General features: G+C 39.3%; 1 protein-coding gene across 1 annotated transcript in view; it reads left to right on the forward strand.

Annotated features, from left to right (window-relative positions):
• Window positions 1-17,398, forward strand: part of LOC134826212 (inositol-trisphosphate 3-kinase A-like) — a 36,864-nt gene that overhangs the window by 10,822 nt on the left and 8,644 nt on the right. The window contains exons 2-6 of the mRNA XM_063838509.1: window positions 5,642-5,726; window positions 10,288-10,510; window positions 11,586-11,721; window positions 12,024-12,080; window positions 12,261-12,314. Coding sequence (XP_063694579.1) covers window positions 5,642-5,726; window positions 10,288-10,510; window positions 11,586-11,721; window positions 12,024-12,080; window positions 12,261-12,314 — 555 coding nt within the window. The remainder of the gene's footprint in view (window positions 1-5,641; window positions 5,727-10,287; window positions 10,511-11,585; window positions 11,722-12,023; window positions 12,081-12,260; window positions 12,315-17,398) is intronic.

Here is a 17,398-nt window from a genome sequence, read left to right on the forward strand (position 1 = left end):
CATTTGACGAATACATGATATCACTGAAAACGTTTTAATTGACGACGCAATAGCTAAGAAATTTAGATGTAATATTTCCTGAGTCAAATTTATACGTGTAGTGTATGATACAAAAGCAAAGTTCACTTTTGCCTAAATTGACGAAATTTATCTGGGAACCCCATGCGGCCATGCTATGAGGCTATAATGTTCATAAACGATTGAAGCTGCGGCGGAATGACATGCTGACCCCGCCCAGTAAGATGAAATGTGAAAGTAATTAAGTCAATGTTCTTTATTTTATGGCGACTGATTCCAATCACAAATCACAAGTGGTTTCTTGAGCATGATATTATGAAGTGAACTGCAGTTGATAGGAGCTTTAAGTGAATGGAAATCTAGTGTCTGTGTACTGTGTAGTGTAGTGTGTAGTGTAGCGTCTGCCACCACAAAAGACGGGCGTAATTCTTGTTAAAGCTATTTTAAAGCTATATTTAAGCTATAGTTAAGCTATATTTAAAAGCTATAGTTAAGCTATATTTAAAAGCTATAGTTAAGCTATATATTTAAGTTATATTTAAGCTATATTTAAATATAACACGTGCACGTTAACATTGCACGTGCACGTTAACATTGCACGTGCACACTACCTCACTTTCTTCCCTGTCTCCTTGTATTTTGTTTAACTCTTTACTGCTCGTGATATCCCAGCCCTGCTCAGCTACCAATCAGGAACTACAGTGCTATACTTTATACTAGTGTAACCAGAGCCTATAATACGGCCGGGACTTCACTATCGCAATTGAAATGCAAAAGTATAAACCCGCCTATTATATTCGAAAACATGCATAACACTGTCGTATGAAAGTATGAACTCTCTCTACAGTCCAAACAGACCGCAATGAGTGCCCCCTCCCTAATAAGCTTATAGTATAACATGACAGTGAATATTACGCGGCTAACCTAATTATGATTCAAGTAGTAACGCTACATATGCAACTAAATATGCAGTAATGGGAGAGAGAGCGAGGAGGGAGAAAAAGAGAGCCATTTTATGTCACATTTGTGGTACAAAACCATTAATTAAACCACTTACCACCGACCGATTTAAGTATTTAAAAAACCTTTATCCTTTGGCTTCGTCAGAGTTTTGTCGAAACTATACCGAAAAAAACCAGTCCCATAACTCTTACCGTTTTTTTGATTAAGCCTCTCGGAAATTACAAGCGCACATACAGACAGACAGACAGACAGACAGACAGACAGACAGACACACATTCTGAAATTATTGTTTAAGATATTATAACCTATTTTGATGGTCACGTGCCTACTGGTCACGTGCCTACTGGTCACGTGCCTACTGGTCACGTGCCTACTGGTCACGTGCCTACTGGTCACGTGCCTACTGGTCACGTGCCTACTGGTCACGTGCCTACTGGTCACGTGCCTACTGGTCACGTGCCTACTGCTAAACCACATAGAAACCCATTATAATTACTAGTAGTAGAGGTCCATTGTACAGCGACAGGGGGATGTATATAAGTTGTGTGTTAATGAACACGTTTAGAATACGTTTTTAGTAACACTTAATAATATATACAAACCATGGTACTGTAATAATACGTAAAACGATATTTAATATTTGCCTCTCTTTTTCTAATGGGTCTATTGCCAGAATACCTTAGCTACTGAGGGCTGCGCGCGACAATACAGCACGAAACTAAGCGTGTGTTTAAGTGTATCTACATGAGAGTGTAATGTGATACGCTCATCAAGGAAACATCAAGGCGACTTAACAGACGTTTGATAAATGATAATACGTCCTGAAGACAATTATCAGCGCTCAGTGTTCACTAGTTACTAGTTACTAGTTACTAGTTACTAGTTACTAGTTACTAGTTACTAGTTACTAGTTACTAGTTACTAATTACTAGTTACTAGTTACTAGTTACTAGTTACTAGTTACTAATTACTAGTTACTAGTTACTAGTTACTAGTTACTAGTTACAGAGAATACCACAACTACTAGTTACTAGTTACTAGTTACTAGTTACTAGTTACTAGTTACTAGTTACTAGTTACTAGTTACTAGTTACTAGTTACCAGTTACTAGTTACTAGTTACTAGTTACTAGTTACTAGTTACTAGTTACTAGTTACTAGTTACTAGTTACTAATTACTAGTTACTAATTACTAGTTACTAGTTACTACTACTAGTTACTAGTTACTAGTTACTAGTTACAGAGAATACCACAACTACTAGTTACTAGTTACTAGTTACTAGTTACAGAGAATACCACAACTACTAGTTACTAGTTACTAGTTACTAGTTACTAGTTACTAGTTACTAGTTACTAGTCACTAGTTACAGAGAATACCACAACTAACACACATGTCCTCTTGATAACGTCATTTCTGAAGGTGTTTCTACATTCCCTTACTACTACTACTACTAGTAACACTACTAGTAGTGCTTAGTAGTAGTAACACTACTAGTAGTAATAATAACGCTACTAGAAGTGTTCTGTTCTCACTACTGTCAGCTATTGAGCGTCAAGTGGACAGTAGTTACTACTACTACTAGTTACACTACAGTAACACTGCAGTAATTATTGTTCTATTTATAAACCCCTTATAGTTTCTAAACCGCGCTCTCTCTCTCTCTCTCTAACTGTGACGTCAATGTACACTCTTATTCGCTTAATCACGTGCTTGTGTTGCGAGCAGCTGGCTCTACAGGTGTTCACTTGGCTTTGTGATCCGCACAGTGCCATATGATCCACACAGTGCCATATGATCCACACAGTGCCATGTGATCCGCACACAGTAATTACTAATTAACCAGAATACTAACAACAATAATCATTATCTAATAAAAATGATTATCTCATAATATGTATAATTATTATCTGATAATGTAATTTTTAGCAAAATTGACTAAGTGATTATGTGACACCGTGACACGACACCTTAATTGGGCAGCCTTAACGATTCCCATAATGTTTAAAGGGGTGGTTAACGGGGTCACCTTATCACGTGATTAGGTAAACCAATCACCTGATCACACGTAATGAATAAACTCGTTATGCTTCGTATCTCGGTCATCTGAGAAGCTATAACTCTCATTTTTTCGGGACAAACGTAATTCGAATGGCCAAACACACTCCAATCAAATTTGGCTCGATCCGACACTCCAAACTATCAAATAAATGCGAAAATGAACCTTCATTTGAAAACAATGAACTCGAATATTTTTCGATTTGACAAATTCCCCGAACCAGTGGTGGTAGTAAGTCATACCAGAAAGAATTATTTCAATTATGCACTCAGTGACTGAGCTATTAAGGTCAACGTATGTACACTGACTTTTGGCCCATGCCCCAGTCCCACCCTGTATAATTATTATCTAGTTATAATATAATTATTATAATATAATAGTAATATAATTATTATCTAATAATATAATTATTATCTAATAATATAATTATCATCTAATTATATAATTATTGTCTAATAATATAATTATTATCTAATAATATAATTATTATCTAATTATATAATTATTGTCTAATAATATAATTATTGTACTATCAAATGAGAAGAAGTACAGTCTGATAATGAAGTATGGTCTTCTAAAAACGGTCCTATTTGAACTGTACCTTCACGAACTTGAGAAACTTTATCGATACGCTAGTGTCGCCAAAATTGGTGTCAGATCTTTAATAATTCGGTTTCAAACTATACTATGCCGAGTATTACCGATACCTTTCCAAGCATCGTGTCCAGTCCTTACCTAATATACATTTCTGGGATGTTTAGACTAAACACTACTAATAGTGGTGTTATTAAACTTCGATTTATTATCATCATTGTTTGTTTGATTTTCTGTTTGTTTGTTTGTATGTCTGTTTGTCTACAAACGACTGTATCCAGGAAAGCAAGACCCAGTAGTTCCTGTGCAATGAAGGCTAGAGAGAGATATGGATACAGCTAACAGCTGTACAGACTCCTTTACCATACCAGATCACCAGGAATGTAGCAGTCTGAGGACTACTGTCCGGGCCACACTGCAGGATACTACTACTGTCAGGATCACTACTACAGAACCATTGAGCGGTCTCTCAGAGAGTTGCACCCCTAAACCATTAGAAAGTAGCACAGTAGGGTGTGGGACCTCAGGGGAGGGCCCCGGTACACAGTCAGGGGAGGGGCCCGGTACCCTGTCTCTACTTGCCCAGGATGATGTGAGAACACACTTTATTGTTGTTATCTACTTTATTGTTGTTATCTATTTTATTGTTGTTATCTACTTTATTGTTGTTATTTACTTTATTGTTGTTATCTACTTTATTGTTGTTATCTACTTTATTGTTGTTATCTACTTTATTGTTTTTATCTATCTCCATTCTCCCTTGTTATGTTTGTATAACACGCAGGCCAAATCATTATAACTTGAATTTTACGTTAACTCAAAAGATTAATATCATTGATGGTTTTTACATTGTCTGCAAGGTGAGAGAAAAGATTCGCGGTACTATAATGTAGTATGGTTATTGGTTATAGATTTTTACGGTAAATAAAAGTATCAAATTACTTAAACTGTGACTTCTTACGAATGATATTCACCAAAACTAAAAGCGAGGAGGCTTTTAGTATTGTGCAAATCATACAGTTCAGGGGCAAGTTATCAACTAATATATCCACCTAAACAAAGCATACCTTACTTACTTTAGGTATTTAACTTTATTTATATTTGCCATTTGTTTCGTGAATTTACAATTTACATGGTTAAGATTATTGAACACCTCAGTTAGCAATTACATAGTAGATACCTTCATTTATATACCTTCATTTACCATAGAACCTCAAATATTAAGTTATCTAGCCAAAATTAAATGACCAAATACCTGTAAATTGTTGAAATTTCTTTCGATAAATGTTGGAATTTATCATTCTGCAAGTTCCAAATCAGATAAATGTATATAATATAATGTATGCTTTTTGTTTAGATTTCTCCGATATATATTACGTAAACATATATATTTATATAAGTACAATAATAATATTGTACCAAGTAGTCATTGCTAGGGGGGGGGGGGGGGGGGGGGGGGGGGGGGGGTCATTGCTATCAAATACTGACCAGTCTTGTCAAGCCAGTCTATCAAAGTGTTCACAATATATTCCGATCACTAAAACATTCATCACGTCAAAATGCCCTGTGGACCGTCACTTGATAAGTTTATTACTAGGCACCTGGTAGGATGTTATAACTTTATAAAAAATATTGCTCCTTCATAAATATTACCCTGACAGACATGTTAACAGCTGCAATGTAACATTTACAAAGTTTAATTGATGTTTTGGTACTAAGTGAGAGTCTCCACTCAGTTTTTGAAACAAATGTCGACGTTTCGGCCCACGCTTTTTTTCATTTACAAAGTTTATTACTACTACTAGCAACATTTACTAATAGTAGTACTATATGGGGGACATTGCTAGTTTATTACATATTATATAATATATATATTTCATATGTATATGTAGTATGTAACTTTATCAACTTTATCCACTCTATCAACTTTATCAACTTTATCAACTTTATCAACTTTATCCACTTTATCAACTTTATCAACTTTATCAACTTTATCCACTCTATCCACAGGTAACACGGAAGCTGAGTATAAACCCCGGGGATGCGATAATATCCACCACACAGAGAGACTTCGTGCAGCTCGGCGGTCACTTAGGTAACACTATTGCTGCATCATGTCAGGTGGTGTGACGTCATGTCAGGTGGTGTGACGTCATGTCAAGTGGTGTGACGTCATGTCAGGTGGTGTGACGTCATGTCAGTTTGTGTGACGTCATGTCAAGTGGTGTGACGTCATGTCAGGTGGTGTGACGTTATATCAGGTGGTGTGACGTCATGTCAGGTGGTGTGACGTCATGTCAGGTGGTGTGACGTTATATCAGGTGGTGTGACGTCATGTCAGGTGGTGTGACGTCATGTCAGTTGGTGTGACGTCATGTCAAGTGGTGTGACGTCATGTCAGTTTGTGTGACGTCATGTCAAGTGGTGTGACGTCATGTCAGGTGGTGTGACGTCATGTCAGGTGGTGTGACGTCATGTCAGGTGGTGTGACGTCATGTCAAGTGGTGTGACGTCATGTCAGGTGGTGTGACGTCATGTCAGGTGGTGTGACGTCATGTCAGTTTGTGTGACGTCATGTCAAGTGGTGTGACGCCATGTCAGGTGGTGTGACGTCATATCAGGTGGTGTGACGTCATATCAGGTGGTGTGACGTCATGTCAGGTGGTGTGACATTATATCAGGTGGTGTGACGTCATGTCAGGTGGTGTGACGTCATGTCAGGTGGTGTGACGTTATATCAGGTGGTGTGACGTCATGTCAGGTGGTGTGACGTCATGTCAGTTGGTGTGACGTCATGTCAGGTGCTGTGCATTTCGTGCATTACATAGATTTGATACCGAATTTACAATATTATTCCTAAGTTGAAGTAAGTGATTAGAAAACACCATAACTTGTATATTATATATATAATATATACATAACTTGTATTGTTTTAGTTAATGGTTCACTTTCCTAATTACAAACAAAACTGTTCATAAGTTTTATTTGATTAACCTCTATATATATATATGACGTCACGTGGTGCGTGGTATATGACGTTTACCAGGTTACCAGGTTACCAAGTTACCAGGTTACCAGGTTACCAAGTTACCAGGTTACCAGGTTACCAAGTTACCAAGTTACCAGGTTACCAGGTTACCAGGTTACCAGGTTACCAGGTTACCAAGTTACCAGGTTACCAGGTTACCAGGTTACCAGGTTACCAGGTTACCAGGTTACCAGGTTAGCTAATGATCAGTTACCTTAGCAGGAGTTAGTAGTACAGTAATATAGTTTACTATTATAGTACTATGTTTACAGTGTTGACCGGTAGTAGTGGTGATAACGTGTCACTACAGTACTACTACTAACACACCTTATTGCTGCTATAATCCTCACACAGGTGCAGGACAAGGTATTATAGTTTATATCATCATGTACACAAACCACTCCCAAACTCGTGGGAATTGGGATGCGTTAGTAGGGGAGGTGTACACATGCAGGCCTGATGGGCAATTCGGTAATCTGTCGATTGTCACTTAACGCCCGGATAGTGAAACTATTCTAAAACTTCTCTTCTTTAACCGTGTGTTAACCGTGTGATAACCGTGTGATAACCGTGTGTTAACCGTGTGATAACCGTGTGTTAACCGTGTGTTAACCGTGTGTTAACCGTGTGTTAACCGTGTGTTAAGTGACAGATTACCGAATTGCCGTACATCATCTAAATATAAGGTGCGCCCGCAGTAGTGTGTACTATTATACACTCCCGCGCATGTTTTTATAGATATAAGCTTACTTTGGTGCATACTAGCGTGTTGGACCTTATTTTAACCAGTTCTTGCTAGTAATTAATTGTGATTGAACCTTTAAACGCAAAGGAGTATATTATAATCCTCTTAATTGAGGGTATGGTTTACACTGTTCCTGTATATTATAATCCTCTTAATTGAGGGTATGGTTTACACTGTTCCTGTATATTATAATCCTCTTAATTGAGGGTATGGTTTACACTGTTCCTGTAATCTGTATACCCGGAAATAAATAACCAATTAAAATGTTAAAAGTTTAGACAGTGTACAATGATATAGACATTATAACTGATCATTAGCCACAGAGGATCAATTAGCTAACAGTAGTATCAGTTGTAACAGATAACAAGATAACAGATACAAGGATACAGAAATAGTGGTACTCCTGCAATGCACATCATGAGAAAGTTAAGGTTCCTTCATGAGAAAGTTAAGGTTCCTTCATGAGAAAGTTAAGGTTCCTTCATGAGAAAGTTAAGGTTCCTTCATGAGAAAGTTAAGGTTCCTTCATGAGAAAGTTAAGGTTCCTTCAAAAGCAAAATCAACAATTTAAAAGTTTAAATTGAGGTAAGTAGGAATCCTAATTTTAGTAATTGTTGTTGATGTGCAGGAATAGAACGTATCTACTTAATAGAGGGGGGGGAGGGGGGGAACATGATCCCCCCCTTAATATCTACTTCTCTTTTCTTTGTTAAAGTCCCCTAATGCCATGGAAGTTGATGGCGCACCAAATTGTTACCATTTTATGACGATAATATATACATTGTAGAGTGTATAGTGTACATTGTAGAGTGTATAGTATACATTGTATAGTGTATAGTGTACATTGTAGAGTATATGTACAAAATATGAAATACAAAGTGTAAAACATATATATATATGTTTTACACTTTGTATATACCTTACGAGACATATATTCGACATAATTCCGGTGACCTAAATGATTTGGGAATGGAAATATGGGATTTTTTCCGAAAACCACCGCATTTCGTACCCCAAATTAAATCATGGTATTTGGGGATTTTTTTCATTTCTTTATTTTACAAAAATAAAACCCAATATTTGAGAAAATCAATAAAATAAAACATGAAATTTGAATTACAAGTCAATTTCTTCTTGATCTTCTTGATTATCACCGACTTTCGTACCTTTTGAAAATGTCTCGTAAGGTAGTGTGTTCGGTGCAAACTTGGATTATATTAAGTTTCAGTACAAATATGATTAATTTATTGTGCTCTACATTTGAGTTCTCATGAAATCCACTCAATTTCAGAATTTACTATACAATTACTAAAAAACTACCTATAAAGTATAAATAATGTAAATGCAGCAAGAATTCAGTTCAATTTAGATATTGAATTGTTAAGTATTTTCTTGAGAATATCAAAAATATAACATTAAATGGATTTCAGTACTTGTCGAATGTTGACCCTTTTTTTGACCAATTTTTGACCCCAAAAACCAAAACCTTGATTTACCGCGGGTTCTTACTTCCCCTAAAGTCCGCATTAGATCGGGGGTTTACTGTATAATACAGTGACAGTAATATATTAGTGTTAGTTATATAGTGCAACACTAGTAATATAGTGCATATTATAGTGTTAGTAATATAGTGCAACACTAGTAATATAGTGCATATTATAGTGTTAGTAATATAGTGCAACACTAGTAATATAGTGCATATTATAGTGTTAGTAATATAGTGCAACAATAGTAATATAGTGCATATTATAGTGTTAGTAATATAGTGCAACACTAGTAATATAGTGCATATTATAGTGTTAGTAATATAGTGCAACAATAGTAATATAGTGCATATTATAGTGTTAGTAATATAGTGCAACACTAGTAATATAGTGCATATTATAGTGTTAGTAATATAGTGCAACACTAGTAATATAGTGCATATTATAGTGTTAGTAATATAGTGCAACACTAGTAATATAGTGCATATAATAGTGTTAGTAATATAGTGCAACACTAGTAATATGGTGCATATTATAGTGTTAGTAATATAGTGCAACACTAGTAATATGGTGCATATTATAGTGTTAGTAATATAGTGCAACACTAGTAATATGGTGCATATTATAGTGTTAGTAATATAGTGCAACACTAGTAATATGGTGCATATTATAGTGTTAGTAATATAGTGCAACACTAGTAATATGGTGCATATTATAGTGTTAGTAATATAGTGCAACACTAGTAATATAGTGCATATTATAGTGTTAGTAATATAGTGCAACAATTTATTATTGGCGGTTGAGATAATGATAGTAGAGGGCCTTACGACGGTTCTACTCGAAACACTAGGAACATACTTTACTAAATGTAGAATCGATAACCCTGGTAACCCTGGTAACCCTGGTAACCCTCAACCCTGGTAGTGGTACCCTGGTAACCCTCAAAGCCTCAACCCTGGAAGTGGTACCCTGGTCACCCCGGTAACCCTCAACCCTGGTAGTGGTACCCCTGGTAACCCTGGAAACCCTGGTAACCTTCAACCCTGGTAGTGGTACCCTGGTAACCCTCAACCCTGGAAGTGGTACCCTGGTCAGTGGTCACCCTGGTAACCCTGGTAACCCTCAACCCTGGACGTGGTACCCTGGTAACCCTCAACCCTGGAAGTGGTACCCTGGTCACCCTGGTAACCCTCAACCCTGGTAGTGGTACCCCTGGTAACCCTGGAAACCCTGGTAACCTTCAACCCTGGAAGTGGTACCCTGGTCACCCTGGTAACCCTGGTGACCCTCAACCCTGGTAGTGGTACCCTGGTCACCCCGGTAACCCTAAACCCTGGTAGTGCTACCCTGGTAACTCTGGTAACCCTGGTAACTCTGGTAACCCTGGTACCACTTGCAGGACATTTCCACATAGCTGGACCGGGTGCTCTGTGGAAACAGCAAGCTAAAGACGGGGAGATAGAGGCTAAAGTGCTGAAGGAACTGAACGAGAGCTCACTGCACGCTTATGTTCCTGACTTCCTGGGAACCAAGGAACATGACGGCAAGAGATGGATAGGAATGGAGGACGTGATGTGTCATTTCACAGACGGGTGTGGTATGGATATAAAGATGGGGACTAGGTGAGTGTGGTATTGTTACGTGAACAAGTAAGCAGTTGTAGGAGTATGTTGAAACTTAGTAAATTAATACGTAAGAGACTAGGAGCACAGTAAGGTTTTTTGGACTATATTAATAATAAGTAAATCAGTAATGCTGGTGGATAATGGTAATACACCATTATCCACTGATAAGTTCTTAAGTAATTACACGCATATTATACAGGGTGGCCCATAAAACACTACCCATATTATATTATAATAGTTATAAGCTACTACAGATACCCCCCCCCCCCCCCCCCACTGTGCACACTCTACACAATATACCGCTTATAACCGCGTCCGCTAACAGTGCAGGAAGACGCGTGATGTAAGATTGTAGAACAGATGTTATCCTGTAACGAGTGAATGTCTCACTAGTGGCCCAGGTGGCGGGGGGGTCACGTGCCCCACACTCCCCCCTCATTGGCCACTATTCCCCTACAATAAACATGTGGTGTAACTCCACACTCTGGCTCTGAGCCAACTCTAAAAGGAGCCCTTCTGTGAATACTGGCAAATAGGAGCCCCGTTATTGAGCCTAGTATTATCATGTAGTGTATATTAAGCAAGGTAATGTCATGTATCTGCGGACTGTATCACAACAATACAAAATAGTAGTATAGTATAGTAGTCTTATGTTACAATCAAGGCATTCCAAAAGCGTATCTTTAGAAAACGTAACTTTCACTAAAATTATAGAGAAATAAGCCTTCTTAGTACATATTATACATATTAGGAACAAGATAAGACTTATCTTTAAAATACTCTTTCTTTACTTGATCATATTGTGTAATATAAAGTATAATAAGTACTGATAGACTTATGACCCTTTTGTAGTAGTAGTGGGGGCACTGTGTAGTTATAGTCTTATAAGATAACAGAACGCTAAAGACCTCTTATATTATTACATATTTTTCCTTTTATCAAATTTCTTCTATTGTTCTGTTTTCTCTGAATATTTTATTCTTGACATTCCAATACTGTTACTCAGTATAATATATAGTATGTAATTGTATTAGTATCACTACTCGTACATGATGTGTCCCACTTTGTGCAGGACTTTCAAAGAGTTTGAAGTAAAGAACCAGAAGTTAAGGGAAGATTTGTATGACAAGATGGTAAAACAGGATCCCTCCGAGCCCACCGAACAGGAGAACATCGACAAAGCTGTTACCAAACTACGCTATATGACAGTCAGTATTTTACAGTATTAAGCTGTTATGACGTGGTATGACGTCACGTGGTATGACGTCACGTGGTATGACGTCACGTTTTATTGATATCACGTGGTATGACTTCACGTGGTATGACGTCACGTGGTATGATGTCACGTGGTATGACGTCACGTGGTATGACGTCACGTGGTATGACGTCACGTGGTATGATATCACGTGGTATGACGTCACGTGGTATGACGTCACGTGGTATGATGTCACGTGGTATGACGTCACGTGGTATGACGTCACGTGGTGTTTCTAATGTTGACTTGTTTCAGTTCCGGGAAAGAGAAAGCTCATCACAAACGCTCGGTTTTAGAGTTGAAGCAATGAAAGTGCGTTCTTTTAACTGTTTCAAATTATATAATATATATTTAATATTGATCTTGTAAATTATATATTTAATATTCATTTTTATCTTGTAAAGCGTTTGTCCTACTATATATATGTCTACATGTACATACTATACACATACTACTATATACATGTCTACTATATACCATGTCCTGTTTCAGATCTGGGGTCAGGGGACGAACAAGGACTTCAAAACACTAAAGTATAAAGATCAGGTTAGCTTGAATCACATTCCTGGGTTATCTTTCTTCTCAATCTAATTGTTGGTGGAATTCTGCCATTTTTGGTCAAATTGTCGCATGATGCAAACATCAAGCAACGAACAAAGGTAATGTAAATGAATTTGATTCGATGACAATAGAGAAAGCTGCTGTCGACCGCGAGACCGTTTCAAGTGTGCCATCTTTCTTACATTATTGAAATATTGCCACATTATGAGAACACCTTACTTTAGCAGCTGCAGTGGCGTAACGTTACTCAGCTCACTCATTGTCATGTGACATATCTGATGGAACTTTATTTTGAGAGTTAACATTAACCGCTCATCAAATTGCTGAAATAGAGCCATCTACAGCAGGGTGTCCCGTGTCATAATTATTGGCGCGTAATGTTGCGTAAAATTTTACCCAAGCTTTTAGAAACGATCATTACTTGACTTCTGAGGGTCAGTTTCCTATGGAGTCTTGATCATTCGAGAGATAATCCTTCATACTACAGTTCAGTCTAAAAACGAAGTCCGAAAGAAGTTAAATTTCGTCGATAATCACGACGAATGAGAAAAATTTGGATTATTGGACTTGAAGCCTTCGGCTGCTTCCCCTGAATTCCGGGATGAGTCCGCCCGACTATATTTTATTGCGTCAGTTAGAGGAGAAAGAGAGCTTTTATAAAATCTATAGTTTTCTATATCTTTCGCTATCGCCTGAAGAGCTGTGCACTTTAGTCTAAAGAATAATTTCAGAAAAAGTCCCTTACTCCTTCGTAAATCTAACTAAGTATGGAATCGATCCTTTAAATAACGGCCTAAATTATGGGTTTTGAGGTACATCAGGGTGACAATCTGGCAATGCCCCTATTTTCACTCGCAACACTTCCAATTTTACAGAAACTTAAAGAGCTTAGGAAAGTTATGCAAGTCTGGCTGGCCGACGACGCGTCATCTGTTGGAACACTGATACATCTCAAAACCTGGTGGGATATGATAGTGGCAGAGGGAATTAAATATGGATATCATGTCAACCCCAGCAAATCATGTTTGATAATAAAACATCCATCGAGCATGGAGAGGGCTATGGAAATATTTGGAGAAAGCGGGATCGAGATAAAAATAACTGGACAGAGACATCTTGGAGCGGTTATTGGGTCACAGGAATATAAACGACTTTACATCAATAATTTAGTTGACGAATGGACCAAAATGATCAACAAATTATCTGATTTTGGTCAATCCGAGCCACAAGCAGCATATGCAGCATTCACTCATGGAGTTAGGCACAAAATGACATACTTCATGAGAACAATTGAAGGACTAGATCAATACTTGCAACCTCTTGACATGCTTATCGATGAGAAACTCATACCGGCTTTATTTGGATGCCCTATTACACCATTAGAGAGAAGAACGGTTGCGCTACCCGTACGATGTGGGGGACTAGGCATACCAGTTTTATCAAAGTTGGCATCAGAGGAGTATAAAACATCCATGGAAGTGACTAAGTCCTTAGTAAAGGCCATGGCCGGAATTGAAACGGATATAGATCATGATTCCGAGTCGCTGAAAGAAATTCTAAAAGTGAGGGCAGAAAAGCATGAATTAGAATACACGTTAATCTGCAATGAAAGGATGGAACAGCTATACCACCCCTTAAGCTGTTTATGGATGATAGCTGCCTTACCACGGCTAAAATGGTAGATATGCAAACCCTGCTTGATGTTTATCAGGAGTTCGTTGTGTGGTCAAGGTTCAAGCTTAAGTCGTCTAAGTCTAGGGCACTAGTCTACCAGAAGGGAGTGACAGTGGAGTGGGTTGTAGAGAGTTCAGAAGGTAGTCAGGCGAGGTTGCAGCTTAGCGGGGAGGTGATCCCGAATGTATCTGAGAAACCAATCAAGTTTCTAGGGAGGTGGATTCGGGCAGAAGGAAAGGACAAAGCTATAATCGAGAAAACACACGAGGATCTTGTTACATACCTCAGTAGACTCGATCTTAGCTCCCTCACCGGCCTGCAGAAATGTTGGGGGTATCAGTATATGGTCCTTCCAAAGATGAAGTGGCCACTTGCCATTTATGATATCCCGATCAGCACTGTTTCTCGCTGGGAGCAAACAACTAACAGTCATCTCAGAAAATGGCTAGGAGTGGGACACACGCTTAGTAGCTCTTGCCTGTTTAGTCATTCATCCAGTGTTGCTCTCCCCATCGACAGCCTAACCGACACTTGGAAAGTAGAAAAGTGCCGTCTCTTGCAGTCATATCAAACATCTCAGGATGCTTTGATCAGAGCGGTGCAACCCCAGGTGCGGTCTGGGAGAGTTTGGAAGGCAGATGCTCAGCTTCACGAAGCTGAAAGAGACTTGGTGTGTGAGTCAGTGCGAGGTATGGTGCAACCTCTTAGTAGAGCGGGAATTGGTTTCGGTGATTGGAAGAAGCCCTGGGAGAAGATGTCAGAAAAGGAGCAGCAGAGGGAGGTGCTGGATAGGGTTAAGGAGAACATCAGGAAGGAAAGAGAGGTGCAGTTGGGTACGTTGGAGATGCAGTCCAGGTGGGGTAATTGGAGAGAGCTGGTGACAAGGACTGACATGAGCTGGCACACGCTCTTCAAGTATGGGGACTCATTAATCGGTTTTCTGCTTAGTGCTGTGTATGGCACGCTTGTTACACCAGCTTTAGCATCCAAGTGGAGCGAGGATGAGGATGGGATGTGCAAGCTGTGTGGTGACAAGTTGGGAACTGTGCCGCATATTCTGGCTGGTTGTCCTGTGGCACTAAGTCAAGGGAGATACCGATGGCGCCACGATAAGGTGCTTAAACAAATAGCAGACCAAGTGAAATTCCATTGTGAGCGGAGAGTCAACAAGAGGAAGAGCTCTTGTGTCACTCGGAAAGCCATTGAGTTTGTTCCAGCAGGAGGGAGGTTTAAGGAGGTGAAGAGGTCGAAAGTCAGTGAGTTTGGGATTCTGAGTGGGGCCACTGATTGGATAGTATTAGCAGACCTGGATGAGCAGCTGAAATTCCCGTCGGATATAGCAACGACCAGATTAAGACCAGATTTGGTTCTTTTCTCGAAAGCTTCCAAGAGAGTAATCTGGTGGGAGCTTACAGTACCGTCGGAAGAGAGAATAGCTGCATCCCATGAGCTGAAGCTTGATCGGTATAACAGTCTACAAGCGGAAATACAAGCTAATGGGTGGTCATGTTTCAGCTTTGCTGTTGAGGTTGGTGCTAGAGGTGTGGTCGCAGCAAGTTTGGAGTGTGCATCAAGGAAGATTGGTCTGACTGGGAGAGCCCTCAAGAAGTTGGTCAGAGATTGTGGGAAGGATGCAGCCCATTGTTCAAGATGGATTTATCTGCTGTCTAGGAAAAGAGAGTGGGAGATGAGAGCTGTTTGAGCTTTATGACTTCACCTAACAGCCAGAGGTGCCATAAGCTAACTCGTCGTAAATCGCGAGCTCTAGCAGGTATCCTCGGGTGATTGTCAGATCAGATGGTGGTCCAAGAGAGACTGCTGGGGCACCTGACAGAAAACCGTATCGCAATGAAAGCCCCGAAACGGTGTCAGGTTTGTGACTGAAGATTCTGATCAAGCTCAGGGTTGAGTCTACACAGTGTCGCCACTTGCCGATGCCAGTTGATGCGAGAAGACACTGATGTAAGTGGGAAGTTATGTCTAAGAAACAGCGTGTGGTTCGGGTGCCGGTTGAACGCATGTAAAAGGGAGGGTATATCCGTATTTCGCTGCTAGTGATGCAGTCCTTAGCCCGGTAGCTAAGGCTTCCCCGTTTCTCGCTCATTTGTGCTCCGATGGGCTTGTGACCTCTGCGGGGGTCAAGTGCAGGATGAGGGACATGGCTGACCAGGAGAAGGTTGTTTTTGGGAGATAGAGTAAGGTTGGTTTGGTGTTGTGCCTTCGCAGTTTAACTGTATCTTTACTCTACACCATTAGAGAGAAGAACGGTTGCGCTACCCGTACGATGTGGGGGACTAGGCATACCAGTTTTATCAAAGTTGGCATCAGAGGAGTATAAAACATCCATGGAAGTGACTAAGTCCTTAGTAAAGGCCATGGCCGGAATTGAAACGGATATAGATCATGATTCCGAGTCGCTGAAAGAAATTCTAAAAGTGAGGGCAGAAAAGCATGAATTAGAATACACGTTAATCTGCAATGAAAGCAGTGATAGATCTACACGTGCAATTAATCAGGCAAGAGAAAAAGGAAGCTCAAGTTGGTTGACTGTCCTACCTCTTAAGTCTTATGGGTTCACATTGAACAAAGGGGAATTCAGGGATAGTCTACTTCTTCGATATAACAAAGACCTTCCACGATTACCTCAATCCTGTGTTTGTGGGGCCAAAATGGACATCAACCATGCTCTAAACTGTCCAAGAGGAGGCTACATCATCATCCGCCACAACTCAGTTAGGGATTTCATAGCCAAACAACTATCAACTGTTTGCAAAGACGTAGAATGTGAGCCCAACCTACAGACTTTAGACGGGGAGACTTTCTCAACAAGTACCACACTAACAGGAGACAATGCCCACCCTGACGTCCGTGCCAGGGGATTCTATCGTCCGGGACAGAACTCCTATTTCGACATAAAGTTTCTCAATCCCAATTCTGAGTCTTATCTCTCATCATCAACAGAAAAAATATACGAGAGAGCAGAGACTCAGAAGCGGAGGTTATACAACGAGAGAATTCTGAATGTAGAACATGGGAGTTTCTGTCCACTGGTGTACTCTGTCACGGGTGGCAGCGGGCCAGAAGCGAGAACATTCTTTAGATTATTGTGTGAGAAAATAGCATATAAAACTCAACAAAATTATTCAGATGTTGTAAATTTTTTAAGATGTAAACTATCATTTATTATCAGGAAGCTGGTTCTCCTGTGTATAAGAGGAACCAGATCTTCTGTCAATTCAGTTGACAAAAGTTGTGAAAGCGACTTTGAGTTCGCATGCTTTGTATCAAAGCTTAGCTAATTATGAGTCCTATGGACTCAATTAATTGATGATTGAAATCTGGTCGATATACATTGTTGTAAATTATATTGTTATATATTATTCTATTTGTTTTCC

This window comes from Bolinopsis microptera, chromosome 1 (assembly GCF_026151205.1).
Source record: "Bolinopsis microptera isolate Bmic1 chromosome 1, MBARI_Bmic_1.0, whole genome shotgun sequence".
NCBI lineage: Eukaryota > Metazoa > Ctenophora > Tentaculata > Lobata > Bolinopsidae > Bolinopsis > Bolinopsis microptera.